The 27,405-nt window shown below is 44.1% G+C and overlaps 1 protein-coding gene across 2 annotated transcripts; it reads left to right on the top strand.

The window, feature by feature from the left end:
- Positions 1-511: 511 nt before the first annotated feature.
- On the top strand, positions 512-27,050 carry pum1 (pumilio RNA-binding family member 1). Of its 2 annotated transcripts, none has more exons than XM_078290308.1 (23): positions 512-617; positions 3,531-3,703; positions 6,116-6,238; positions 6,649-6,717; positions 9,046-9,148; positions 10,071-10,264; positions 10,713-10,885; positions 11,006-11,270; positions 11,383-11,476; positions 13,370-13,468; positions 13,653-13,795; positions 14,302-14,440; positions 14,831-14,965; positions 17,185-17,484; positions 17,812-18,054; positions 20,439-20,709; positions 21,958-22,087; positions 22,348-22,482; positions 23,238-23,375; positions 24,234-24,359; positions 24,643-24,764; positions 24,946-25,138; positions 25,247-27,050. In XM_078290308.1, exons 2-23 carry the CDS (start codon positions 3,542-3,544, stop codon positions 25,376-25,378), a joined length of 3,489 nt encoding a protein of 1,162 aa, XP_078146434.1. In that variant the 5' UTR covers positions 512-617; positions 3,531-3,541; the 3' UTR covers positions 25,379-27,050. The 2 variants fall into 2 exon arrangements, with proteins under 2 accessions (XP_078146434.1, XP_071776223.1); XM_071920122.2 differs by having other exon boundaries at positions 9,043-9,148.
- Positions 27,051-27,405: the final 355 nt, after the last annotated feature.

Below are 27,405 nucleotides of genomic sequence, written 5' to 3'. Positions count from 1 at the left end.
ACCCCTAACGAAAAATAACGATCGTATTCCTATAATATTTCTACCGGGATTCAGTGTGTCTATTCTATAGTAAGTGTAGAGTGACCTTATCGTAGTTTATCTCCTTTGGTATCACTAGTATAATCTTGTAGCGTTACATCCCTATAGTAGCATATAATATCAGTAATATCCTAAAGCATATCCGGATTGATTATTGGTGATATTTGTAGTTTGTAGCTTTCTAAATTATATTATATGGTTAATACAGTCATTTTTCGTGTTTATAAAGGGAACACCCCCTCCCATTACACAAACGGAGTATAGTCCTATGGTACAACATAATAGTAACTGAGGAATACTTTATGGTTTTTAATTTTTCCCCATTGAAAAATAATGTGAATGAGGTCAAAGCAGAATGCAATATAAATACATCGCTCCCCCAACACACACACATAACAAAGGGACCGGTACGACCCTCCCCTCCCAGTTGGCGCAATGAACCGCACGCTCGCCCTCATTCCTTCCCATCATGCAGCGCTCTCGCCTGCTCCCGTTGAGCCGCCATGTTGTCAGAGTGAAAGCCTGGAAGTCGGAAAGAAACTGGGGCTGAAATCCGCGACCATCCACCCTCTCCGCCGGTAAGTATCATCTTCCCCCGGTCGCAGTAGCCCGTACCTCCGTTCATCCACACATCGGTGCTGATATTGTCGGAATGGAGGCTTGACGCGAGGTTAACGGGAGTATTTTTGAGGCTGTATTGGCAGCCTCCCTTCTCCTGCCTCCTTCCTCCCGTTGTGTCGGTCTTCCGCTCCAGACAGCTCGGGCCTTTGTTAGCATCCGCGTCACGGGGACCTGTAGGACTGCAAGCTCGACAGACACAGGTTCGAGTCCCCGGTGTTTTTTTCACGAGTTAGCGTTGTTATGGGACCACTGCACCTGATAAAAACTTTGTGTCGAGCCCGTGTTTGGCCCCCGTCGACCGGGCTGAGCTTGTGTCGGGAGGCCGTGTATTGTTGCTAGACATGGGCAATGAACCCTCCGTAACAGCTCTAAGACTGGCGCGAGGAAACGTAAAATGCATGAAAACCCAGCTTACCACCACGTTCACTCGGCTTTTGTTCACTTTCGGTTTGATCATGTGTCAAGACAATGTGCTGTTGCCGTTGAGAAATGATCGGTTTGTGTTGTGCCGCGGTTGGAGACACCTAACGTTATCTTGCTAGCTGCTAGTTGCCTGCTTGTATTGTCACACCCCTGTCTGTGCCCGGTATGCGGTGGATTGATCCCCGGTATTGAATAATGATTAACCCAGTTAGATATGGACCACACTGCCTATTTCCGGGTGCCAAACTTGTAACATAACAAGCCGAGTGCGCCTCGCTTTGGGGAACGGCCGCGGTGCTGTGGATTTCCGGGTGTTTCTGCATCTGACTTAGAGCTGTAGCAAAGAAATTAATTGCTGGCATTGCCTTCTTGCTCGACTGGGAGAATAAAGAATAAGCGAGTAGATCGAACAGCATTGCATATTGTGAAAGATCAGTCAGCAAGGTCATTTGTTTTCCTTTCGGGGCTGTGTAGCCGGCCAGCCCGTGGTTTTTGTCTTGTGAAGGGGGTGTGCGCTGCTGTCTGTTGCACAGCGGTTTCAACAGACAGAGGGAAAGCTGGATGCGTTTGATGAGGGATAGTGTGAGACTGACTCTGAGAGAGGTAATTACTGTATATGGCTCATTGTAAAAAGAACTGCTTGTAATTTCCTCATAGCCTTTAGGGATACTAATGTGAAACTGGTAATTCTAACAAGAGATTACAGCTTGTTGGAGAAGGAGAGGCTGTAAAATACAAATTATATCCCTCTGCCAACTCAAAACCACCGAGGTTGTTGTGCCCAATATTGACCACCAGATTGTTCTATCCACATTCCAAATCCTTGCGTGTGTCACTGCACATGTACGGTAGTCTTGCCCAACATCCTAGCCTCCAATTAAGATGACCACCTGATAAATTGTCTCCATTCCTTAAAGAATAAAGTCACTCAAGTCCCAGCCCAAACTTGCCAAGACAATGTTACTTTTTAAGTTGTTCCTATAGGAACAATATGTACACTTTGCCCTGGTGGTGAGACGACCTGTCAGCTCAAATGCACTGAACTTCTACCATGGACTGTAGCAGTGGTCTGCCACCATGTGCCATTTAGAGCCACATGTATACAGGTCTTCATAACAACCAAACACTACAGCGGCTCATTTCACTGATTAGTACACCTTGAACCGGAGAAGGGGAACTAATCGGTGAAATCAGCTGGTGTATTGTTTGGTCTAGGTGTCTAAATATTATTGGGATTAGGCCTATATAGGCATATATGTGGGGAAATAGGATCCACAATATGGCATGATTCATTTATTTGGGATTAGAACTGGTGACACCAATAGGTTTGATTCTAGCAGAATACAGAGCAATGCTTATAGTATGTTATACTTACTCTAGATGGGCAAGTTGGTAGTTTATGCCTAAATCACCTGTCTCTTGGCTTGCAAAGGGATTCTGCCACTTTTTATCAGCAATTAAATAGCTTTAATGGCTAGATGCCACCTCAATACGAATCTGTTAGACCCGTTACTAATGTTACTGATGCCCTTTATGTGGCTCCAATCTACAGGCTTTTTCCTGTATGTTGGGTTCAGAAACTCACTTAAGGGACATCAAGCTGATTTGTGTGATTTACATTCAATTCTTCTTTCATAACTGAACACACAGGAATTGCCATTTTCTCAAATTTGCCTAAGCGTATCACTACCTGGATGTTTTGAATATCTGCTATGCAATGCTCCCTCAAAGGACTGGTGTCCAGTTCTCTGCCATGGAAGAGAATGCAGATTTTTATTCCAACCAAATATTATAGTAGCTAATTTAGCTAATTAGCTCATTTTCAACCTGTGAGGCACTATCTAATGAGTGAAATCAGCTGCTGTAGTGTTTGGTTGGAATGAAAACCTCTATCCTCTTCCATGGCACAGGTCTGGACACCACTGGCTTAGAGGGAACATTGCTGTTGTCTGTTGCCTGTTGTGCAGCATAATCTGAAATGAAAACCAGTCCACACCACATCAACATTTGTTGAGATATTTTTGCATCTTCAGTGTGGTCTGGAGTTGTCAAATGTGGGTGGCCCATCCCTAATCTGAAATGACTGTGAGATATTGGCTCCATTTAATTACATGAGATTACATGGTGCTTAAATTCTCATTCATTTAGGACTTATGTATTGAGGGATTTACAGAACAATGAGACTGTTGACTCTGAACTTGATTATAAACCGTTTGGAAAAGGAAAATGTCAGCTGTACAATGAGATGACCTGTTCATTTTACCCACAAATTTTATCTGGCTTAATCTGAGTCTGGGATCATCTCAGACATTTGATTGTAAATACATCTGTAGAAATGTCTACAGCTGTATCCTTTAATGATTTGTGATGCAACGTCTTTTTATTTTTGACATATTGACCCAGTTTGCAGTTGCTTGCATGTGACACATACACTTCTCTCTGGACAGGCTGTGGTGGAATGAGCAGTGTGTGTGTGTTGAAGAGGAAAGCAGTGCTCTGGCAGGATTCGTTCAGCCCCCACCTAAGAACTACATCTCCCAGCATGCCCGTGGTGCTGAGCAGCGGAGGACACGCCCCTCCAACCGGGCAGACCCCTCAGGCCCCACCCCCCAGCCAGCAGGTAACCCCCACCACCATGACACCCTGATGCATTTTGTTTATTCTTGGGCAGACCAACGTGTCTCTGTCTTTGAGATGTATGGGAGAATTGGCTTCCATGACCTGGCAGGTTTCTTAAAGGATCGAATCTGGTCAAAATTTCATCAATTACTTCACTGTTCTTTACTATGTACCTCTCAGTCCAATGGGGCCAAGGGAAACTCAAAACATTCAACCCCAAAAAACGATAAAAACACTCCCTTTCAACACAGTAACACTCACACTCCAGTTACACATCATTAAATAGCCACAATTGAGCAATTATCATACAGTATTTCAGTTATAGTCCATTTGATACTTTTTAACATTGCTCACACACTCCCTTGTTTATTCTGCTGGCTGCTGGTCTTGTGCGTCATTCATGTCATATCAGAATAAACAGAAATATGGTATTTTATTTCTACAACTTGAAAGCGTTCATGTGTTTAATTAGTTGGGACGCCAGCATCTAAAATTATTTGTATTTCTGAATTGAAAATCAAACATAAATGAATTACAGCAGATATTGCTCGCTTTTCGTAAGTAGGGTTGATTGTATTTGTGTGAATATAACTGATAATTTTGATTTTTATTACCTTGGACAGCCAACATCGTTGGATTCCCCGACGGCAAGTGGGAGACATCAGAGCCCGCAAAAAAATCCCACATGTACTTGTAGTTACCACTACGAGGTTCACATGAACGTTTTTTCCCAGTAGGCAGTTCATATTTACGCTACATCCAATATGAAGTGAACGCTAGGGATGCCGCGATCGATCAGCCAGCAATCGGAATCGGCCGATATTCAGTATAAATATGAGATCGGAGAATTCCGATAATGCTTTATAGTTGCTGATTGCAAAAACCGATCGATGACGCGAAACACTTGAGCCATTTCTCAGCAGAGTTGGTGTCATTGTCACATGCTAACTCACCTCAAAACATGTTGGCGGTGTGGAACTTTTACAAAGTGTGTGAGACAGATGCAACACAGGCCATCTGTAATGTATGCCAGCACAAAATACCTTGTGGGGGAAGCAAGGTGAAAAATTTCAACACAACAAATTTAATACGGCACCTTAAGTCGCATCACCCAGCGGAGCATGACGAGTTCCTTAAGCTGACCACGGAGAGTGAAAAAAAAAAAAGCAGAGAAAGCACCACAGCGGCCGCTAAGGCAAACCACTTTAGAGAGCACCCACGCGTATAGCCGTGATAGTGAGAAGGCTAAGGCGATCACAAAAAAAGTCATGGAATACATCGCATGCCATGTGCGTTTGTTTACATAATGGTCTGCACTCTGCACCGCTGTCTGCGGTGCTGAACTGGACGACGGTCGAGACCCTAACAGTGGAGAGGCAACTGAAAAGTCTAATTTCTCTCTCTCTTAAGAACATTCACTTAGACTATACAAAAACAAAGACTGAAACGGATATATATCTTCGGAGGGTGTCTCCATTTATTTAACTCGACTCAACAACACAGGCAAGTGGCAACAGAGTCTTGTGCTTCGGTTATCTCACTAAATCATGTTGCGCTACCTAGAACGCACATGGTTTTGTTTACATAATGATCCAGTAAATATTGAGGTAGAAAAAAAGAAAATGTGGATACTTTTTAACCAGGACTCAATTTGGATGAAATGTATGTAAAATGGAAACTGTTAGACCTATAATAGTACTGCTATACCAGCTGCTATAACAAAACAAAAAAACTATCGGTGTGGCCGATTGGTATCGGCAGATATGGCTCAAAGACGATCGGCGGCAAAAAACATCAGTGTATCCCTAGTGAACGCTGCATCAGAGTACTTTAACGTTCTGTTTGCTAACTTGCTAGTTAAAATAACACATCTAATACTGCAATATACTCAAGTGTCAGGCCATGGATAAATGGAAAGTTGTAGGCCGGTCTCATTGCAGTGTGAGTGTTATTATGTTGAAAGGGACATGTTTTGGGTGATTTTGGGTTCGACTGTTTGAGTTTCCCTTGGCCCTGTTGGAATGTGTAGGAGAGCATCGCTCCCTGAGAGCTGCATTGAGCTCTGCAGTGAATTAATTGACAAAATTCTGATCAGAATCAATCTGCATGATGAATCATTCATGCATCATGCATGAACTAGGAAAATAAGGCCCAGGTTAAAAATAACTGGAATTATCCCATAATTTTATACTATCCCATTTTATACTGGCACGTCCAAACAAGGCAGTGGCAAGCCACTCAAAACCATCTTGATGTATAAATCAAACACACTCAGTGCTGCAGATGTGTGCTGGAAAGGGCTGAAAGTGAATCCTCACCATACCTGCATGTCTCCAGGTGTGGCCCAGACACATTCTGCCCATTAGCGTTGCCAGTAACTCCAGCATAATGTGCGTGTGTGTGTGTCTCCAAGGGTGTGGCGGGTGCGGGACGTTCCCAGGATGATGCCATGGTAGACTACTTCTTCCAGCGGCAGCATGGCGAGCAGCCTGGCAAACATCGCTGGCCCACTGGAGACAACATCCATGACAGCCAGGTGTGTGTGCGTTGGTGTTGCATGAGCAGTAATATACTACTTCTGCACAATCGGTTCCGTGTTGGTGTATCATTTAATGTTTTCTTTAGACTTGTCACACTCAAAAACATTTTTTACACTAAAGTGAAACTTGCTTCACATTTTACCATAAAGTCATGCTCCAGATGTCTTAAGATAATCAAATGCTCTGTTGGTACAACCATGCTGGGAAATTGCATGACAGCAATATGTCTTAAGGGAAACATCTTTTGTAGTTTCAGTTCCCACTTTCAGAAGCACTATCATCAGCTATTTAATGGAAAACCTAGCACAAAGTTTTTTGCTTCATTACTTTATTCATTGGTTGTGTATGACATAAATTGTCATGCTTTACGTCATGCTTTGTATCTCACTCGGCTCTCTGTCTGTAGGTGCGGTCCATGGACGAGCTGAACCATGACTTTCAGGCTCTGGCACTAGAGGGGCGTGCCATGGGAGAGGTGAGACGTCAGGGTGATGGTCGGGGTCGTGTATTTCCTAAAACAGTATTTCTCAACCCAGTCCTCAAGTGGGTCTCTTAAGTTTTAGCTCCAACTCCACTCCTGCACACCTGATTCAATTATGGCCACACATTCTCATGACACCTTAATTGAATCAGTGGTGCAAGAGTAGAGCTGGAGCCTAAACTTGCAGGATAGGGGCCGCTTGAGGACTGGGTTGAGAAACACTGGCCTAGAACAAAGTTACTAGGTAAAATCTTATGTGTGGACGGTGTAGCAAGGAATATGCCTGTAGGCCTCAACCTTATAGCCAAGTTGTATTTTAGCTTAATATCTCTGCCGGAGATGGAACATTTGGATTGGATTTTTTTTTTGATCCAATTCTAAAGGTTGGATTTGATGAGATCAGACTGTTGTGCGTCAACACTTTTGGCTGCTCTTCCTCTCCATCTCTTTGAGTTGCCTCTACGCACTTTGTGAGTGGATTGTGTTCAGACTGTAGTGTTTTGATCACAATCCAAATTTTGTGTGTCCTGTCACTTAATGGACGATAAAAGTTGCATTGAAATGATGAATGTAACTGAAACCATGGTGATTTCCACTGTGGTTTCTAGGTAGGTCTCAAAGGGAGATTATGTTAACCTTTGTTAGTCACACACTGTATCTCCTCATAGTTGACTGCAGCAACCAGAGTTCCAGTTAGTTTCCAGTTTTCAGAACGCGTTAGTTAAGTTTGATGTAGGTATCAATATTTAATTTTAAAGTAATAATCTGCAACATTTTCATATAAATAAATGTCTGATTTGATGGCTATACCCAGTTCTTGAAAGCCTTTACATTTTCTTGATTTGCTGTTCTAATTGTTTGGAGATGGGTAGGTCTTTCTCAGTGAAAAGCTTCTGGCACATGGGAAATGATGTGCTTTGTTTCTTGAGGTAGCAACAATGTTTTTGTGTTTTCATATATAGAGCAAAACTGAATACCGTATTTCCTCTAATATTGGCCCGGGCCTTTATTTACCTCAACTGCAGAGGGTACCAGGCCTTTATTGGAAGCTGGCTTATATTAGAGACAGGCCTTTATTTCTAATTCCCTCTGTTTGATAAGTATATTTGCTCATATTTTAGTACGAAGCCTCCTTGTTTTCTGATCTGCTTCTGTTGGGGTACGTTAGGTAGCCGTTTTTTTGTTACTGCAATGCATTATGATAATTACGGTAATCGACGACGGCATGCTCCAGAGACTTCCGCCGGCCAAGCCATCTTGTGGCACTTGTACGTTACTACAAACTACAGTTACAAACAGGCACCAGGAGTTTACCGGTATCCACCGTTGTTTTTTCCTTTGTTTTTTTCCCCGGCCTGTATTTGAGGTCGGCCTTTATTTGTTCGTGTCGACCACGGCCCCGGCCATTATCGGAGACCCGGCTTTTAATTGACTACTGGCCACTATTAGAGGAAATACGGTAGTTGGCTTGACCAGCAGTAGCACCATGGCTGAACAAAGATAAGATTGGTACCTACGTAGACGTAAGCTTCATTAACATCTTTTAGACTGGTATGATTGGGCATCGTTTATTAGCCACAGTATACGTTGAGTAATTTTTATTAAGTTGGGCCAGTGCCAACATTTAGTTGCAGCTTGATGGATAAATTGCTAAGTACTAACGTAAGTCTAGTGCTGAAGTTACTGTGAGCAGTCGCTTTTGTTGTCCATATAGCGTTATATCAGTAGAGTTGTGGCTACAGACTGTAATAGATGTGCAATAATGCAAATAAACATTGTTTTCACATTGTTTTATAAAACATGCTCTTAGGCACTGGCTTACATTCTCACGTTGCATTATTTGTAGTTGCTTCACTGGTCTTATTTGAACGGCCCATGTGTGTTTGTTTGGGGGTGTGGCAGGTTCTGCCAGTATAGAGAGGGCAAAGTACTAGTGACACTGTAGAGAAATGATCGCTGGAAAGTGCAGTGCAAAATACCCCAGCAATGACTGTTTGGCACCAAAGATGGTGCCAAAATAAAATGGAAAAAACAAAACAAAAAAAGAAAGAGTCTAGCGGATTACCCCTTTAACAATGTCACATTATTTGTATTTAGTGTATTTTCTGCCGGGGTGGACAGGGTTATAGATACCTGTTGGTTTATGTATTGAATATAAAAAAGTGACCATACTTCATTTTACACACCCTTGCCTCTCTTTCTCTAACCATATTTTGCCTTGTGTGTTTTTTTTTTCGTTTTCCATTTCTTTTCTCTCTCTCTTCTTATCAACTCTTCCATCTGTTCCTCTTCTCCCTCCGCCCTCTTGTGTCTCTGCAGCAGCTGCTAACAGGTAAGAAGTTCTGGGAGACGGATGACTCTGGGAAGGATGGACCAAAAGGGATCTTCCTGGACCAATGGAGGGACAGCGCATGGGGGGCCTCAGGTATACACTGGTCTGCTTTATATCAGTGATACGGTGGCAGCAAGGTGTCATGAGGGAAATGCAGGAGCAGCTTAGAAATGTTCTAGACAGGCAGTTCAAGAGACCACTAAGAGAGGCACGCTCTGGTATTAAAAAAATATATTTAGATTCCTCTCTAAATCAAAGACCAATGATGACGTCGAGCTGAAATCAGCCTGGAAACTGCACTCCCTTTATACCCCTCCCTGACGCTCTCCCAGGCACATTTGTATGATTGTGAGATTCCTGGTCTAAGGTGTGATGCAACATATTGACACAATGCAGTCGGCATGATTATAGGCATGATGGGGAAAGAAATATAGCCCAGCATTGTTCAAGCAATCTGCCACCGTACATTCATCGGTGCATAGCTGCAGAACGTGATGAATGAGAGCTCATTTGTGGGTGAAATCCTTCTGGTAGTTTTCCTTTCAAATCAGAACGGTGTTTGCAAAGAAGTCAGCTTCCGTGTGTTAGACAGCATGTTTCTTGAACATTCCTTGCAGGAGTCTACAAGACTAGTCATGTGTCCATATCGTGTTGTTAACATGCTGTTAGCTGTTAACATGTAATCTGCATTTGGCAGCAGTGCTGATGATGGCCCCTCGTCATATGTCATGGTTAGACTTGTCTTTTCGGTTCTCATATCTGAAGCGGTCAGGCTCTGATTTGTAACCGCAGCAATATGGCACATTTTCTTGAGTAATATTTTTGATTTTGAGTGTTGGTGAAGTTTGGGTGAAAATTTCAAAGATGTTGCCCGGATAAAAGTTTTGTCGGCAACTGAATTGTTTTAAAAAGTGCTTGTCTATTGTAAGCTATCAATTTGGAGCCTAAACATGACATTGTTTCATTTTCCCCTAGTGTGGATGTTACTTAACAGCTCCTGTTCTTCTCACGCCAGATCACTCGGTGTCTCAGCCAATCATGGTGTCCCGTCGGCCAGGGCAGGGTTTCCATGGCGGCGGGGAAGTCGGGGTGGGCTCGGTGATGTCACCGCGGTCAGAGAGTGGAGGGCTGGGAGTTAGCATGGTGGAGTACGTCCTCTCCTCCTCGCCAGCCGACAAACTGGACTCCTGCCTCCGCAAAGGACCCTACGTGAGTCTTACCTATCTCTTCTCTCTCTATCCATCAGTCTATCACTCCTCAGTCTCATCACTCATTTACCTTGCATTCCCTTAATCACTTTCATTCTGTCCATCTTAATAGCATCTCCACTTTCTTACTCACAATCAAGGTCTTGACTTTGTATGGAGCCACCTCAGCACCCGTCATACTTTCCCTGAAGCTGACTGCACAACCTATCTGTCATTCTCTCCCACAGTTTGTCTTCCCATCAGTCAGTCATTGTCAAGTGAGACGGTGTTGTCTCTCACCTTGTCCATGTCAGTCTGTCCTCCCTAGTCATTTGACTATACCTTTGTATCTCTGCCATCTATCACTGCAAACAGTTTATCAACACCTCTTTATTTCTGGCTGTCACCATATCGCTCTGTGGATTTCGCTAATGTTCCTCTTCTCGCTCGCTCTCTCACCAACCGCACAGGGGCAGAGAGACGGAGAGGTGGAGGAGGAGAAGAGGGAGAAGCCGAAGGCGGCGTTCGAGGGAGAGAAACTGAAAGAGCTGACAGAGAGCGAGGCTGATGTCATCAGTGACGTCATCAACCCCAATGGGCTGCCCGTGCAGAATGGTCTTGACGTGGATGTCAAAGAGTTTGGGTAGGACTCATGGAGAGACACACACAAGCACACACAGCACTCTAGAGAAATGTTTATCTTGCTCTCTACATACAGACTTCAGGTATAAACTGAACTTCTGCTCTTCTCTCTCCCCTGCAGTCGTCCCCCAGGCAACATGCCGCCCCCTGGCCCCGAGGGTGACCTGCTTGGGGGTCCCGGGGGTGTAGGGGCGGAGGGCCTGACACCCCTGGGAGGTGGTGGGGGTCCCAAGCCCCCTGAGGACTTCTCTGGCGTGGAGCAGGGCGGCGTCACCATGGACCAAATGGAGTCTGTGATGGAGCCGCTTCAGTTTGACTACAACTCCCAGATGCCCATGGACTCTGCGCCCACCGTGGGCTTGTTTGACTACACCAACCAGCAGCAGGTATGTGTGACAGACAAGGAACATGACAACATTTGTCACTAGCTCTCTTGGAGGCTCAGCTCACATGGCGCTAAAATGTGATTGATTCACAAATCGCTGTTCTGTGTTGTAGCTGTTTCAGAGAAACAATGCCCTAGCAGTGCAGCAGTTGACAGCAGCCCAGCAGCAGCAGTACGCCCTGGCAGCAGCACAGCAGCCTCATATTGGTAAGAGGGAGAGTGTGTGAGACACCTGGAGCAGTAATCCATATAGTTTAGTAATACTCAACTACAAGGATTTGTTAGTTGATATGTACTGACTGTGACAGATTACTGTCAGACCAATTTCAGCACATAAATTGCTGATGATCACATTCATTTTCTCACTATCAGCATGCTGTGAGCAGGTTTGAGAGCTTCTACAAGCTTGGTTTTTCACTCTTCTGAACTGATGTGGGGCGACCTAACTGAGTTTTACTTAATTGACCCAAATCAAGCCACCAGTAAAATATTTTTAAAGAAATACTGACACAGTTGGAGGTACCTCATACTCATAAAACAAATGAGCATTATTTATTATCATCGTCATGTGCAGGATTATTGTGAATGTAGAATGTGATTTTGACCGTGAATGTGAATTAGTCTTCAAAATTAATGGCTAAAATGAAATGTTGTATTGACATAGGCAGGATATAAAAGTCCCAAATGTCATATCAGTCATAAATTGGCTTACAAGTGCATCTGTGTAGACCTTGACATTTGATGATGGCATATTGTATGCTTTAATTTTAAACTTCCAAAAAATTCCAAATCATTTAACATTTAAATGGCAAACTACTGATCAGTAACTAACGCAAAAAAGTTTGCTGCAATTTGACATCTTAGTGTAAAATTGATTATCATCATGTAGATATTAATGACATGTATATGGTGGAGGCTGTCAATCTAGAACAGTCTAGGAATTATGGGACTTGGTTAAGCTACCCATGTTAAAAAAAATAAAAATAAAGACTCCACAAGACATTTGAGGGAAACGTATTTAACCTATTTAACATTTTATTTAAATTCTTGAACATAAAGGCAGGTAAATTATTTTAAGACACGATTGCTTCATTGTAAAATATATCTTACTACAGAAGGCAGTTGGCAGTAGTAGGCAGTTAGTGTGGTAATGACTGGTAGTCTGTCCATGCTTACTACCGTTAAATTAAATTGGTTTGATTTGGATTGTTTTATCTTGATGAAACTTTGATGGCAACGTTTCCACAAAGATTGCATCTTAATATACCACAGTTGACTGATAGCATGGCAACATTTGGATTATTGGTGATTCAAATTGAAGTGACCATGCAGAGAAAAGTGAAATGACCATACAGAAAAAAGTGAAATCAAGCTCCCCATTTTCAGTAAGTTCTGTGCCTGCATGTTTTCTCAGTATGCCACTTCTATTTGTGGCACTTGTTGCATTTTCCAAGGGCCGTTTTCAAAGAAGCGTCAGTATACCTTAAAACAATCTGGAGGAATCCTGTGTCAACATTTTCCTCTGCAACTTAATCTCTGTGCTGTGATCTTAAAGGTGCAATAAGTAAGATTTTTACTGTCCCTTAGCACAAAATGACCATATCATATCTGCAGGAGTTTGATAGGGTTATTGATCAGTACCAAAGACTCAGCAATTACTTTTTCCAGGTGCTGAGATTACTGGCAGAAACTCACTTTCTGGCCTGTACTCTGTTCTGGGACAAACCTCCCCACCCATTGGAATTTCAAGGCCCTCCCAATGTTGCTGAGGTTGATAAAAGCCATAGATTACTTAATGCCTCTTTTAATTTTGGTAGGAAAGAAACTCGATGCTTAACAAGTTTTGTGGTCTTTGTCCGCCCCAAATCCACAAAACTATTGGCAGGGACAAAAAAATGTTTGAGAGTGGGCTTTTTGTTTTGATTATTGTGTAGAGCTTCAATCCTTATTCCTCATCCTACTTCAGTATGTACTTGAGTAGATCTGATGTGTGTTCAGAATTGTAGAAGAAGCTTCACTCCTGTAGGTTGTATGGGTTTAACCATGTATTGTGTCTGACCATTTGGCCCTGGCTCACATTTTCCTCCATGTGTTGTCCAGGTCTGGCCCCAGCGTTTGTGCCCAACCCTTACATCATCAGTGCCGCTCCACCAGGGACAGACCCCTACGCAGCCGGACTGGCCGCCGCAGCTACACTGGGTAAGACCTACCTGTGTCACCACACGCACACACGCACACAGCTACATTGACCTGCTGCTAAATGGCTGTTGGTACCATTTAGAACCATTGAAGTTATTATTCAAGTTGCGTCATCTTCCATAGTTAAGACGACATGCGTATTGTGTGTGTGTGTGTGTGTGTGTGTGTGTGTGTGTGTGTGTAGGTCCAGCGGTGATGCCTCCCCAGTACTACGGTGTGACCCCCTGGGGTGTCTACCCTGCCAACCTGTTCCAGCAGCAGGCCGCTGCAGCCAACAACTCAGCCAATCAGCAGGCAGCAGGTCAAGGCCAGCAGAACCAACAGCAGGTCAGTCTACTGCCATTGGACAAAAATGCTGGCATGCTGATCGCCATTGGCTGAAGATGTTTCTCTGAGGGCGGCTCTCCCTATGTTCCAGTTTTAATGTGCATTCAGTCTGACTGCTGCCCCACTTAGATCTACAAGCATGGAGCTCGTATGATCTTTGCGCTCTATGTAGATGAGTAGCCAAGCAAGAAGAAATGGAATAATGAAGTTTCATCTTCCTGCCTTGTTATCGTTTAACTCTCACCTGCACTTATATCCTCTGACCCTGGCTGGTACATGGTAGTGGGACATCATGTCGTCATGGTGGCGTCTGTAGACAAATTCTTGTGAACACAATAATTCAAGAACAATGATAGAAACTTCATACTTACACAACAAGTTCCCCCTATAGAGTAGATGATCTCATTAGATTTGGAGCATCTTGCTGCATAGATTTGCATATTAATGAGGAACAACAGCAGGACATTAGGCAGCTCATGTGCCTCTTGTTCTTTCCTTTTTTAAAGGTGATGCGTGCTGGAGGCAACCAGCGACCTTTGACCCCCAGCCAGGGTCAGCAGGGTCAGCAGAACGACCAGCTGGTTGCAGCAGCAGCAGTCAACTCAGCCCTTGCCTTCGGGCAGGGGCTGGCAGCCGGCGTCCCTGGTAAGTAGTACACACACACACTGTTTTGCTTATAAGCAAAAGTGACCGCACACAGTCTATCTGAAGTGTGTGTATGTTTGTATACATTGTTTCCTTTACATTCATTTTAAGTGCAGTCATCTGGTTTTATTGCTCTGTCAATAATCCCAACAAAAGAACCCAATTACATTTACAACACATTTGTCCGTATATCTTGGTTATAAATATCGAAACAAGAGCCGTTATTAACCTGCAGCACCTACTAGAACTGATACTGGAATGGCTTCAATTATTCAGAATACAAATTACCACCAGCCCCCACATCTACAAGAAAATCTACAGGAAATGCTGCACACTGGAATCGATTTAGGCACACTCTGATTATTGCTGTGTTGCTGTCCCGTTCCCCAGGCTACCCAGTCCTGGCCCCAGCAGCCTACTATGACCAGACAGGGGCCCTGGTGGTCAACACTGGGGCTAGGAGCGGCCCTGTCCGCCTCATGGCTCCTGCCTCCGTCATCATATCCCCTTCTGCAGCACAAGCAGGTAATGCTGCACAGAGAAAAATGTGCTACTCATTATTTTGCACAGATTAAATTTAATTTGGGAAAATTAGGTTGTCATCCATTGCCTGGGTTGCGTGTTTATGACTAACAATAAGAGCCTTCAGTTACATCTGTTTTTAGCGTCTGATAGTGATTTTAGCTTAATCAGCAGTGAAATTATTCAAAATTTCCATCCCTACTTAATTTAACCACTCTATTTTTTCTTGCATTCAGTCAGGGCTGTACGTTAACTTTTTTTGCACATAGCACTGGTGCTACAGAGGTTGATAGTTTTGTAGCACAGGCCACAAAATTGTAGCACGTGTATAAAACATCTGTTACCATCTCTAAAAACAACCACAAGTAGTGCAGTTCATCACTTAAACAGGTATGTGACTGGCAAAGGACATTAATGTTGCATACAGGGCACACAAAATCCAAACCTTAACAAGAAATGTTTTCAGACAAACATTTTCTTTATTTGCCCATAATGGTAAATTGCAGGGACATAACAACTGTATACAAAACATCAATATATTACGCTTCAAATAAGGGGTGTGAATCTTTGGGAATCTCACGATTTGATTTGATTCCGATTCTTGGTTGTCCAAATCGATTCAAAACCGATTCTCGATTGAATGAATAGAAAAGGGGGCACTATTTTCAGTCTCTTGCTCCAGTATACTGTGTGCCAAACCATTCACTGGTGTCCTTAGTCCACTGAAATACAATATGAAACATAACTGGCAATTAAGATAAATGGTCCGCAGCCTTTTAATTTTAAAAAGTTAACTGCATTAATTAATTAATTTGAAAGCATCTTACAGTCTCCTGCCTGTATGAGAATAACAAAATGAGGGGGAGGCGGAGTGCTCCGCTGTGTTGTTATTAATGTTATGTCTCCACAGTGGAGAGCAGCCTCTCTGCTGCACCGTTAGCTCCGGGGAAAGCCATCGTTGTCCAAGACACTGAGCGGGCGCAGGGTTTCTGAGGTGAAACAGACTGAGCACCGAGTTATTTTCTTCACCTCAGAGTTGGTTTAAGTTGTTTAATGCTGCAGTGTGTGTTGGTCAGCCGGTCTCGTTTGTTACTGCTGATCGCTGCTCCGCTCTGCTAACGTTAGTCTCTGAGTGACGGCGTAGAAAGTTCACAATATACTTCACGTTCGTCTCGCAAATGTAATTATTTAGTTATTAAATCAAAACATGTTTGCAACCGCTTGCCTTTTTTGAAGATGAACTACAGTATAACTCTAGCGTGTGCGCGCTGTAGACTGTCCGGGTGCTGCACTGCCCTCGGAGGAAACGGCGTAGAGGCAACCGCATAGGAATTAATTATGGGATTGTTCCCTAGGAACTGTAGGAATTGGTGTTGGATGTATGGACTACGCAGCCGGGGACATGATTTTTAATTGCACGATAGACTACAACTACCAAGTAGAATAGCGATGCGCCATTGATTCACCTCACACACAAACAAGCACACAAACCCTCACTTCACAAACAAGCGGCTCCACACACGCAAAATTGTATCGCACGGGTGCTACTGCGGTAAATTCATTCATCACACAGACTGATTTTTTTCATAGCATGTGCGACATATGTGTCGCACTCTACAGCCCTGATTCAATGCATTATTGCATAGTTAAAGGGATTTCTGACTTATGGTAGGTTCATGTAAAATTGTGAATACACCAGTGGAAAAGATTATCTGAACTGTGTGATTAAGAAAACACTGTTTTACAAGATCCCTGAACATAAACTTGCATACAATAGTGTGTGTCAACAGTGCAAGTAACTCCCAGAGGACTCTTGTGTATACAACAATGAATTGAATCCACTGACATAAACAACACCTACTGTATTTCACCGTCTCTTGCAGAAATGCAAAGTCCCAAGGACATGAGACCTCACACACAGGAGTATCCATGAGTCAGTGTGAATATGGGATTCTAGACACTAAAACACATCTGGGGTTTACATTAATGTTAGAGTTGTGTAAAGAATTAGGTTAGTGATATAAAACAATCTTAACACCTGGAATTAATTCAAAAGGCTTAGGCAAGCAAAAGGTATATGACGTTTTACTTAAGGTCAGAAACAACACTTGGGTGGGCTCCCTGGAGTTAAATGGGCAGGGAAAAGCCCTGGAATAACTTACAACTCACTCTTCTCTCTCTCTTTCACCTCCTCCTCTCCCTCCTGTCTTTCTCCTCCCCAGTCGCAGCGGCGGCAGCCTCGGCAGGCGGTGCCAACGGTGGTCTGGGAGGCGGGGCCAACGGTCCGTTCCGTGCCATGGCGTCCCAGCAGCCTCAGCAGCAGGGTGGCCCCGGCGGGGCACTGGGAGGCAGCTCTTTCTACGGCTCTTCCTCCCTCAGCTCCTCCTCCCAGAGCTCCTCCCTTTTCTCACAGGGCTCCGCCCAGCCTGGACCAGGCTCCGCCTCCCTGGGCTTCAGTCAGCCCACCTCCTCCTCCCTCGGGGCCACACTGGGGGCCACGCTGGGAGGCTTCGGCACTGCAGGTAGTACACCAGGAGTACACCTTTCCACACTCATCTGCTGTGTGTGTGTGTGTATGTAGAGGGATCTTCTGCTGAGATGTGTTTGATCAAACGAGAGTAATCTCAAATTGTATCAGACATTGGGATCAATGGCATTTATCCTATGGTGTTTCTTATTTTCATTTGCTAAACCTTTGACAATGTAAACATTAATAATGGAATACTGAGTCATGTACAAGTTGGATACTTTGCACTAATTTCAAATGAAACAAACCTAAGGAGAGTGGTTTATCGTCTCACAGCTCCACCAGGTAGTAGAATCTAACTTGTGCCTTTGTTTCCCTCTAGTGGCTAACTCCAGCGGTGGCAGCGGCTCCAGGCGGGACTCCCTGACAGGCAACAACGAGCTGTACAAACGCACGCCCTCCAGCCTCACCCCAATTGGACACGGAGGCTTCTACAACGGCACCTTGGGCTTTAGCCCTTCCCCTGGCCCCGTGGGCATGCCCCTCCCCAACCAGGGCCCCTCCCACTCCCTCACACCCCCACCCTCCCTGTCCAATCACAGCTCCTCGTCCAACCTCAATCTTGGTAAGTGTGTGTCTGTGCTGCAGTCATGTTCAAAATTGTCAAATCAATTGATGCACATTAATATTCTGAATATATTATTGTCAGGATATGGCACTTACATGGAACAATTGGTTACCAGTTTTTTCATATACCTGCATGTTTGGTGATATTGATACCGGAGCACAGTAACAGACAGGAGTCGATCTGATCAATTAGTATTTAATTTAATGATGCAACATTGGAGAGGAACAACATGAACAAAGTCAGTGAGGTTAGTCTCTCTGTACTGAGAGAGACCTGTGATCCATATAGTGGTCAGTTTCATATATGACAGATAAATGACAAGACATGGCTCCCGCATGTCTCCACATGCCTGATGGCTTCACCTGGAGACAAATGGGCTTCTAGCAGGAACATCATGAGACTAGGTCAACTTTGGTCAACTAACATGACCACAGTATAAGTACTTTATACAATGTAAACATGGAGATTGTCTAACATTCTATAGTTTTCCTGTTGCTTGAATATTTTAATTCTTATGACCCCGCGGAATCTGCGCTTGCGCTGTTCACCGAACTTCGATAAACGGGATATGGTTTTACATGCCAGAATATAGCGGTAGCATCGGCATATTACAGCTAGTATATTCAGGTTTTTCATGTTTGGAATATGGGCTGATCGCATTTATTGTAAACGGGGATATGGTGGTTACATGTGCCAACTCATAAACAGAATATTTAAATATCCTGAACATAAACAGAATATTAATGTGCATGTAAACGCACTCATTTAGTATTATAGCCCATTTTCCTACTGTCATTTTGCAATGCATGCTGTATGTAATTAGATATTTTTTAACATTAGCTCGTTTTTCATTGTTTGTAAAATCCAAACTTCATGGTGTCAAACAGTTTGAAATTAACTGCTGTCCCAGCTAACAAAGACACTTAAAACAAGAAGACACGAATTTGACAGTAAAGTTTGTAAGGCAACATGTTTCTAAGGGATTATTTCCTGGCGGAGGCTTCTATTTCTTTCTGTGGGTGTCGCGTGATTGACAGTAAACAGAATATAATGTAATGCACGCACTGATATGAAAACAGTCAACTAGACGATTGGCACAAACTTAAAAAAGCCAGTATTATCCTTTTAAATCAACCGGCTCGCAAGGAAGTCTTGCTTCACATTGCTAATATGAGTGTGTTTGTGATTGTTTAAAGGTATAGCCTATACATTTTGGGAAATAAGATGTTTGGTCAACTTAATGTTGTTCGACAAGATTGCTAGCAGTTTCAGTCTTTGCAAGGGCTCCAACAAACAATTATTTTGATAAGTGATTATTCTGACGTTTATTCTAGCAATTAAATCGATTAGTCAGCTCAAGGAAAAATGTGCCATCATGTCATCATCACGCCAGGTGATGGAAACTGAAACCAACCAAATCATTACTACTGCTGCACTTAAAGGATAATTATGGTTATTTTCAACCTGCGCCTTAGTTTTTGCCGTCAAGATGATTGTGTTCAAAATTTCATCACTTCACTGTAGAGCTTACACAATAAAAATAAAAGAGTGCTGTGGATTCAGTTGAAGTTCAACGTCTTTACCCTCCTTCTGTATGTAGGGAGGCTTGATATTCCAAGCAGTGCTGCCACCCAGTGCTTTATTTTTTCATTGCACAGTTGACCATGTTTTTAGCCCCATGACAGCAGGGGCTCTATGGATCGCTTTGTCGCTCGCTCGCTCTGTTCACCACTTTTGGTCAGGTGGGTGAAGGTGTGCCGCAGGGAGTTTGATTCCCAGCAGGGACGCTTCCACAAAATTCAAAGCTTAGTCTTGTTTTAATGCTTACGGCCTGAAAATGTATTACTAATGCGATGAGTCCACAATAAAAATCCATGTTGACCCATACGGCTAATCATTGCAGCCCTATTTGGTATTCAGTGCATTGTGATTGTTTAGGGACAAATCAAAGCTGACATGTACCCACTAAGTGTGTAAACCACTGACATGGCAAACAAACAAATGGCTCATCAAAGCACTTGTATGCCAATTTAAAAACAACAACAAAATAACATTGTACACAAGTATGGTCTTTTTTGTTGTCAGTGTAGCATTTATATGCCACCACTACTGTGCATATACTGTATCTGCTCTCTTCAGGTTGCAGGATGACAGAATGTTTTCAAGTTTGTTTTCAATTTTTTATTTTTTGTAAACGCACATTATGTATGCTTGGTCATGCTTTGATTGTTTTTCTGCTGGTAACCTTTGACTAAGGCCTTTCATTTCTCAAATGTTTGCTGTAATCCTACAGCTCCTGTTAGGTCTGTGTGCTATGAGATATCATTCAAACAATACCAGTTCTAACAGTCACCTCCCTCCTGTCCACTCTCCCTCCTCAGGAGGTCTGACCAATGGCAGTGGGCGTTTCATCTCTGCAGCCCCAGGAGCGGAGGCCAAGTACCGCAGTGCCGCCAGCTCGGGCTCCTCCCTCTTTTCTCCCAGCAGCCAGCTGTTCCCGTCGTCACGGCTACGCTATGGCATGTCAGACGTGATGCCGTCAGGCCGCAGCCGCCTGCTGGAGGACTTCAGAAACAACCGCTACCCCAACCTGCAGCTCAGAGACATCGCCGGCCACATCATGGAGTTCAGCCAGGACCAGCATGGCAGCAGGTACACACCAGCAAAGATCACTCCGACCTAACACAGTAAAGACAGATGGCTGCACTATCCACACACGAGTACACTGACAATACATCAGTCGATCCCCGTGCTGACTCTTATGCCTTTTTCACACCACACAAGTGACCCTGGAAACATGTGGGTCGACTAGTTAAAGGCAATCCTGCAAAACACCTTTGATCAAGATCACGGTCGAGTGCCGGGTCAAACTCTTCTCTGCTTGGAGCTTAAGGTCCGTGTCATCTGCCATGTTGAACACAGAATGTAAACATGCTGCTTTTGCTAAAGTTGTAAGGGGATAGCCCAAAGGACATTCCCGTGTATGAGGCTCGGTATGAATTGCCTAATATTTCAGGTTCATGTGTGTGATAGGATTACACCCAGTGTATGCTGGGATAGGCTCCACCCCCCTGTGACTAAGTGAGTAAAGACGATGAATGTGTGAAAGGAGTATTGTAGGCACATCCTCCCTTCACTTGTCTCTTGAGGCCATATATCCTTATCTACAGTTACTTACTTGTTTTTATTGATAACGGAACACAAGGTGTAATTGATATGTCACCATCTCTGCCCTCCCTTTGATGTGGTCCAGAGACTTGCTATTCTCGGGGCAGGGACCCTAGAGGCTGCTGTGACACGGGGTCCTGGTTTCTGGGTCTGTCTGGGCTGAACCAGCGCTGCCTTTGAGGCAGACTTTTCCACTGAAATGTTCTATTAATACGCCGTGACGTCCAGGCTGCACATTCCAGACATTTTCCTCCCTCAGTCTCTTCAACATCACTCACTCCTTTTTATCTCTGCCTTTGCCTGGCTTCCATCACTTCACCTGATGGGCTGCTTGGTTCCCTCAACTCTCTTTGTCTTTTCTCCACTCTTGATTCTGATCTGCTTTTCTCAGACTGTTCCCTCAGGTTAACTATGTTAAAGAGGCAGGAGCGCTTCTCTCTCTCTATATGTCATTCTCTGGATAAACCTACAGAAAGGGATGAATAATCAAACCAGAGTTTACAGATTCCCTCTATATGCCAAGTGCATTCGGGGATAGCTGACTGTTGTTTTTACTTTCCCATCATCTCTTTCCCCACTTTAATGGCATAAGGCTTTCTTACAGTACTAAAGCTAACATAAAACAAAAAGAAAATAATCCAACAGACATCTCTTGAACTTAAATTAAACTGTACTTCAACAGAGTTGTCCAGTCGTAGAATTCAGGAGTGCTCTCCCTCTCCGTCCCTCTAGGTTTATCCAGCTGAAGTTGGAGCGAGCCAGTTCAGCAGAGCGCCAACTGGTCTTCAGTGAGATCCTGCAGGCGGCCTACCAGCTCATGGTCGACGTCTTTGGCAACTACGTCATCCAGAAGTTCTTTGAGGTCTGTGTGTGTATATGGACAGTCATTATCACCAACGTGTAATGCATGTGATTTGTGGAACCAACAGTCAGTTTATCAGACATGAGTTAATCCATATCTAGGTTGACAATTCTCTAGAGTCGCATGTGTGCCTTTTGTTTGGTTTTCAGTAGCCTGTGTTTTGGGGGGAAATAGATCTGTGATGTATGTGACGGGTTTGTGTAATGTATTATAGCATGGATTACAGGATTTACAAGCTTATTTTGTGTCTGTGTTTGTAGTTTGGCAGCCTGGACCAGAAGCTGGCTCTGGCGGAGCGGATCCGAGGCCATGTGCTGTCTCTGGCCCTGCAGATGTACGGCTGCAGGGTCATTCAGAAAGCCCTGGAGTTCATCCCCTCGGACCAGCAGGTCATCGTAAGTACACCCTGCTCCCACAGGACTGTGAGCAAGGAAGAGACTGTAAAGCCGTTACTGTTGTTCACATTGTCCGTCTTTACTGAAACAACCTTAGATACACTTATCCAGTCATAATTCTGCTGGGATTTGAATGTGAATGGCAAAATATCCCAGTGTGTCTCAAATCCAAAGCATAACTACTATCGGTGTGCTCACAACACTGTTGTGAATGAGAGCACATTGCCCGTGGATCACTGATTTCTGTTGTTTTTAAATCTGAATACTGCATCGATAAAGCAGCATGTACTTAAAATGTAGCATATTTCATCTACATTATGAGTTCGATGCGAGAGCCGCCTCGTATAGCAGCAGGTTCCCTGCAGGCATCCGATTATCAACGATGAATGAAGCTAATGATGGCATAGTTTATATGCTAATTTTGAACTGCAGGTGTTAGGATAGATTCAAATGAATGTCTCCTGGAAATAATTTTGTTCAAATTCAATGGTTTTGGAATAGGTAACAGTGTGTGCGAGAAAGAAATCTATCCAGCTCTCCTTAGAGGACCTTGATAGATTTCTCCAGGGCAGTTGAAAGGCAGAGGATTGGTTTGTTAGGCTTTGAGCTACCTTGAAAAATTAAGAAAAGTTGGAAATGCTTTCAGGCGATATTTGACTTCTCACACACAATTACATGTCTCTTTCTACACTCTGTCTCGCTGTTGCTGTCCTGCTTTCTCTGCCTTCCTCTCACTCTCTTCTCCCTCATTGCAGAGTGAGATGGTGCGGGAGCTGGACGGCCATGTGCTGAAGTGTGTGAAGGATCAGAACGGGAACCACGTGGTGCAGAAGTGTATTGAGTGTGTCCAGCCGCACGCCCTGCACTTCATCATAGACGCCTTCAAGGGACAGGTGGGTCCCCTTGGCGCGCACACAAAATATTTCCACACTCAGTCAGTGGAGCCTTAGAGGGCTTGGCTGACATCCATACACACATTAACTTGTGTGCACACATACCGTCACTGCCTTGAGGCAGCAAATATATTGTCACTGCAAAAGTACATAGACACACATATACTCCAAACTGACACCTCCATCGTTGTCACTTTCCAGGGACTGGTTAAGTTGCCGTGGCAACGGAAACCTCAGCCCAGTAGCAGCAGCCATCTTCTATCCACTGGCTAAATGTCACATTAGCATAAAGTGTTACAGACAGACTGTGTGTGTGTTCGTGCATGCGCTTTTTGTTAAAGTACAAATGAGAGGTTTCAGTTTTGAAACTCGCCATGGGTCTTGTGACAGTAAATTTATCACTGCTCATGTGAGCGTTTTGCCTCTCACATATTTGCAGGCTGCGGAACTGCGGCTTTTCCAACCAACAGGTCAGATTTGTTTGTGTAGCTGAAAGCATGCCAGGAATTTGCTTGCACCTGCCCTGCAGGGGCGAGCTGGGTGTGTCCAAATATGACTGATTTGACTATGAAATAAGAATGTGTTTTGGATACACAACGATGTGTCTTCTTCTTGTACACTTCAGAGATCAGTGTACATTTGAGTTTGTTTTAACGTAACATTCACGTGGAAGCTTTAATCCAAAGGGACTTGCAGTACCATGAGTGAGTATATATATTTTTTTTAGCACAGGTGGCCCCAGCAGGAATCAATCCCCTAAACCCTGACAATATTAGTGCCATGCAGCACTCTCTGAGCCCCAGGACCACTTGGTGTATGGAGTGTGTAGAGATGTATAATTGTGTGTGTGTATTGCAGGTCTTTGCCCTCTCCACCCATCCCTACGGCTGCAGAGTCATCCAGCGCATTCTCGAACACTGCCTTCCAGAACAGACGCTGCCTATACTAGAGGAGCTCCACCAACACACAGAGCAGCTGGTGCAGGTAACTCTCTCTCTCTGTCACTCTCTCTCTCTCTGTCACTCTCTCTCTCTCTCTCTCTCTCTCTCTCTGTCTCTCTCTCTCTCTCTCTCTCTCTAGCAGTAGCTGCCTTCTTTCCACTTCTACAAGTTGTTGTGTTTGACAGGATGGTGAAAGCTTGAGTTGGCTTAAATAAAGCTTCTCCCAGAGTCTCCAGATTTTTAAGTTTGCTGACGTGTTGTCAGAGGCGCCAGCTGGCATCATCCAATGTCTTGGTTAATGTGCCTGTGTGGGTTGTGTGTTTTAGGACCAGTACGGCAACTATGTGATCCAGCACGTTTTGGAGCACGGCCGAGCTGAGGATAAGAGCAAGATAGTAGCTGAGATCAGAGGCAATGTACTGGGACTCAGCCAACACAAGTTTGCCAGGTAAAAACCCAATACACACACGTTCACACACAGTTTTAGGTACTTTCCTGTCTGCTGTCCTGGCATAACTGTAAGAAAGGCTTTCCTTTCATTTTTGTTTCTCCCTCACACTCATAAGCAGACTTTAAATGAGCTTTTGTTTCTTTTTCCCCTCTCACTCACCTCCCCTCCCTCCATCCAGTAACGTGGTGGAGAAGTGTGTGACCCATGCGTCGCGGGCAGAGCGGGCGGTGCTGATAGACGAGGTGTGCAGCCTGACTGAGGGCCCCCACAGTGCCTTATACACCATGATGAAGGACCAGTACGCCAACTACGTGGTGCAGAAGATGATCGACGTGGCCGAGCCCACCCAGCGCAAGATCGTCATGCACAAGGTGGGTAGACGGGGCCGGAAGGGAGAGGGTCTGAACGGGTCTGGATAGGAAGTGAATGATGCCCATTGTGATCATCTTCCATGTATCTGTGCGTTTGTCCCCGCGTAGATCCGGCCTCACATTTCCACCCTGAGGAAGTATACGTACGGCAAACACATCCTGGCCAAGCTGGAGAAGTACTACATGAAGAACGGCGTTGACCTGGGCCCTCTCTGCGGCCCTCCTAACGGCATCATGTAAACTTATGACCCCCCCATCACTCCCACCCCCCTCCACCCTGACATCATGTCTACTTACCCATACACCCCTTCCACCACCCTGTACCTTACCCTCCCAGTGCTATCATGTCTACCAGCCCCGCCCTCCTGTCCCTGTTCGACCTCTCAGGAGGCATCCACCCCTGAACCCGACCTACTGAGGGCATCGAGTACCCCTCGTACCCCTGTCCCCACGACAACCCCCCACCCCCCCACCCGGGAGGAGCCTGTTGCTACAGGCAGCCTTAGTTTAGTTTTTGTCGCCCCTCCCCCACCCTGAGCCCAGGCCTGCTGAACTGGGGGAGGGAGGGTAGGAGGGCAGGGAGGAGAGAGAGGTGAGACTTGTTCCACTCATCGCTCCACTCCCTCTCTCCTTGTTTTTTTTTTCTCTCTTCGTCATTTCCTTTTTCGTCGTTTCAGATAAACTAGAAATCATTTCACTTTTTTGCTACTGCTACACACACACACACACACACACACACACACACACAATCCCAGCGCCCCCCCCCCCCCCCCCCCCCATCCTAGCTATTTACCACTATGAGACGGAGTATTTAATTTGTCTGACGTCACGGAATCATAGACAAACACACACGCCATCGGCTAACCAGCAGACAGATCATTTAGCATGGGAGATTCGTTTTCTGGTCTTGCTTCTATAAATATAACGTGTATACTTGGTGTAGACCTTTGCATATATATATAAATATATATATAAAACTTTGTAGTTTTTCTGGTTTTTGATGTTGAATCTGTATCTATAATGTATCCTAGTAGTGACCACATACTTCTGACTGTATAATTGTACATTTGTAAACCCTTGTAATGTAAAAGTGCTTTACCACCCTTTTTGGTATGAGAAGAAAAGGATTAAAAAAAAATTTCACTCTGGAAAAAAAAAATCTTAGAAAAAAAAAACCTGTGCATTTCAGTGTATATTCTCACCTCCTTGGTTGTGACATATGAGTTGTTGTATATTGTAAATTGTAATATCAAATTTTTGTTTTGAAAAGCCCTTTCTATACAGCGTAGTACTTGTACAAAGATCCGCCACGCTTGGTTTTATCTTTATCTTGTCACTGCTTAAATTAAGAGACGTCAATCTCCCACTGACTCCCAATAGGACACATTCTGTTAGACTAGTGGTGTCTTCTGGTTTACGTTGAAGGTTTCTTCATATTTTCTTGTTTTTTTTTTTTTTTTAAGATCCTTTTTATAGGAATGCTTTTCCCCACTCATGAAATGCGTTATGTGTATGGGGGGGCTGGCTGGGTGGGAAGAATACCTTTTACCCCTGAACCCACTCACCCCCTCCAGTTACCCATGACTCTCTTCAGAGGGGTAAAACCCATGGATTGTACAGAGGAGATTCTTGTGTTTTTGGCATTTCTCTAGTGCTGTAAGTGCTGTATCATACTGTCCATGTCCTTTTGGGTGAGAGAGGCAGCCCGCCATGGCGCGGTGTACATTTGGAGCAGCCTTGTGTATATTTACTACGAGCACACCTGTAACCATATGTGTATAGTTAACAGAACCTGTGTATGCTTATTGCCTGGGCAACTATTTTTTGTAACTCCTGTTGTAGATTGTCTCTAAACAATTGTGTGATCTTTATTTTGAAACAAAACTGAACAAAAAAAACTTTCAAAATTTCACTGTTGTCTCAAGTGTGATGTTTTCTTTTGGGTGCATTTGTGTTGCATTTCATTGGGTGTAGGGTACACACTCTTACACACATCAGATGACGGGAGAGAGTGGACCACACACTGTTTTATGTTATTCATTATGTGTCTATAGGTTGTTAAATAGCAGGATTTGTGCCATAATTTCTGTTCCAACCATCTCAATGAATGTGTCTGCTGTGAGACTTCCAGAAATATTCAGCATGAGTCAGACAGGGGGAGGTGGGACTTGGTCCCTGGTGTTCCAGTTACTCCATAAATGTGAATTAATGAGGCTGGTATCTTTGTATGGTATAGCACTGAATGATAACCAGCAGTGTTGATCAGT

This window comes from Centroberyx gerrardi, chromosome 19, assembly GCF_048128805.1.
Source record: "Centroberyx gerrardi isolate f3 chromosome 19, fCenGer3.hap1.cur.20231027, whole genome shotgun sequence".
Lineage (NCBI taxonomy): Eukaryota > Metazoa > Chordata > Actinopteri > Beryciformes > Berycidae > Centroberyx > Centroberyx gerrardi.
The sequence above is the reverse complement of the archived record's forward strand: the minus strand, read 5'-3'. Positions and strand labels throughout refer to the sequence as shown.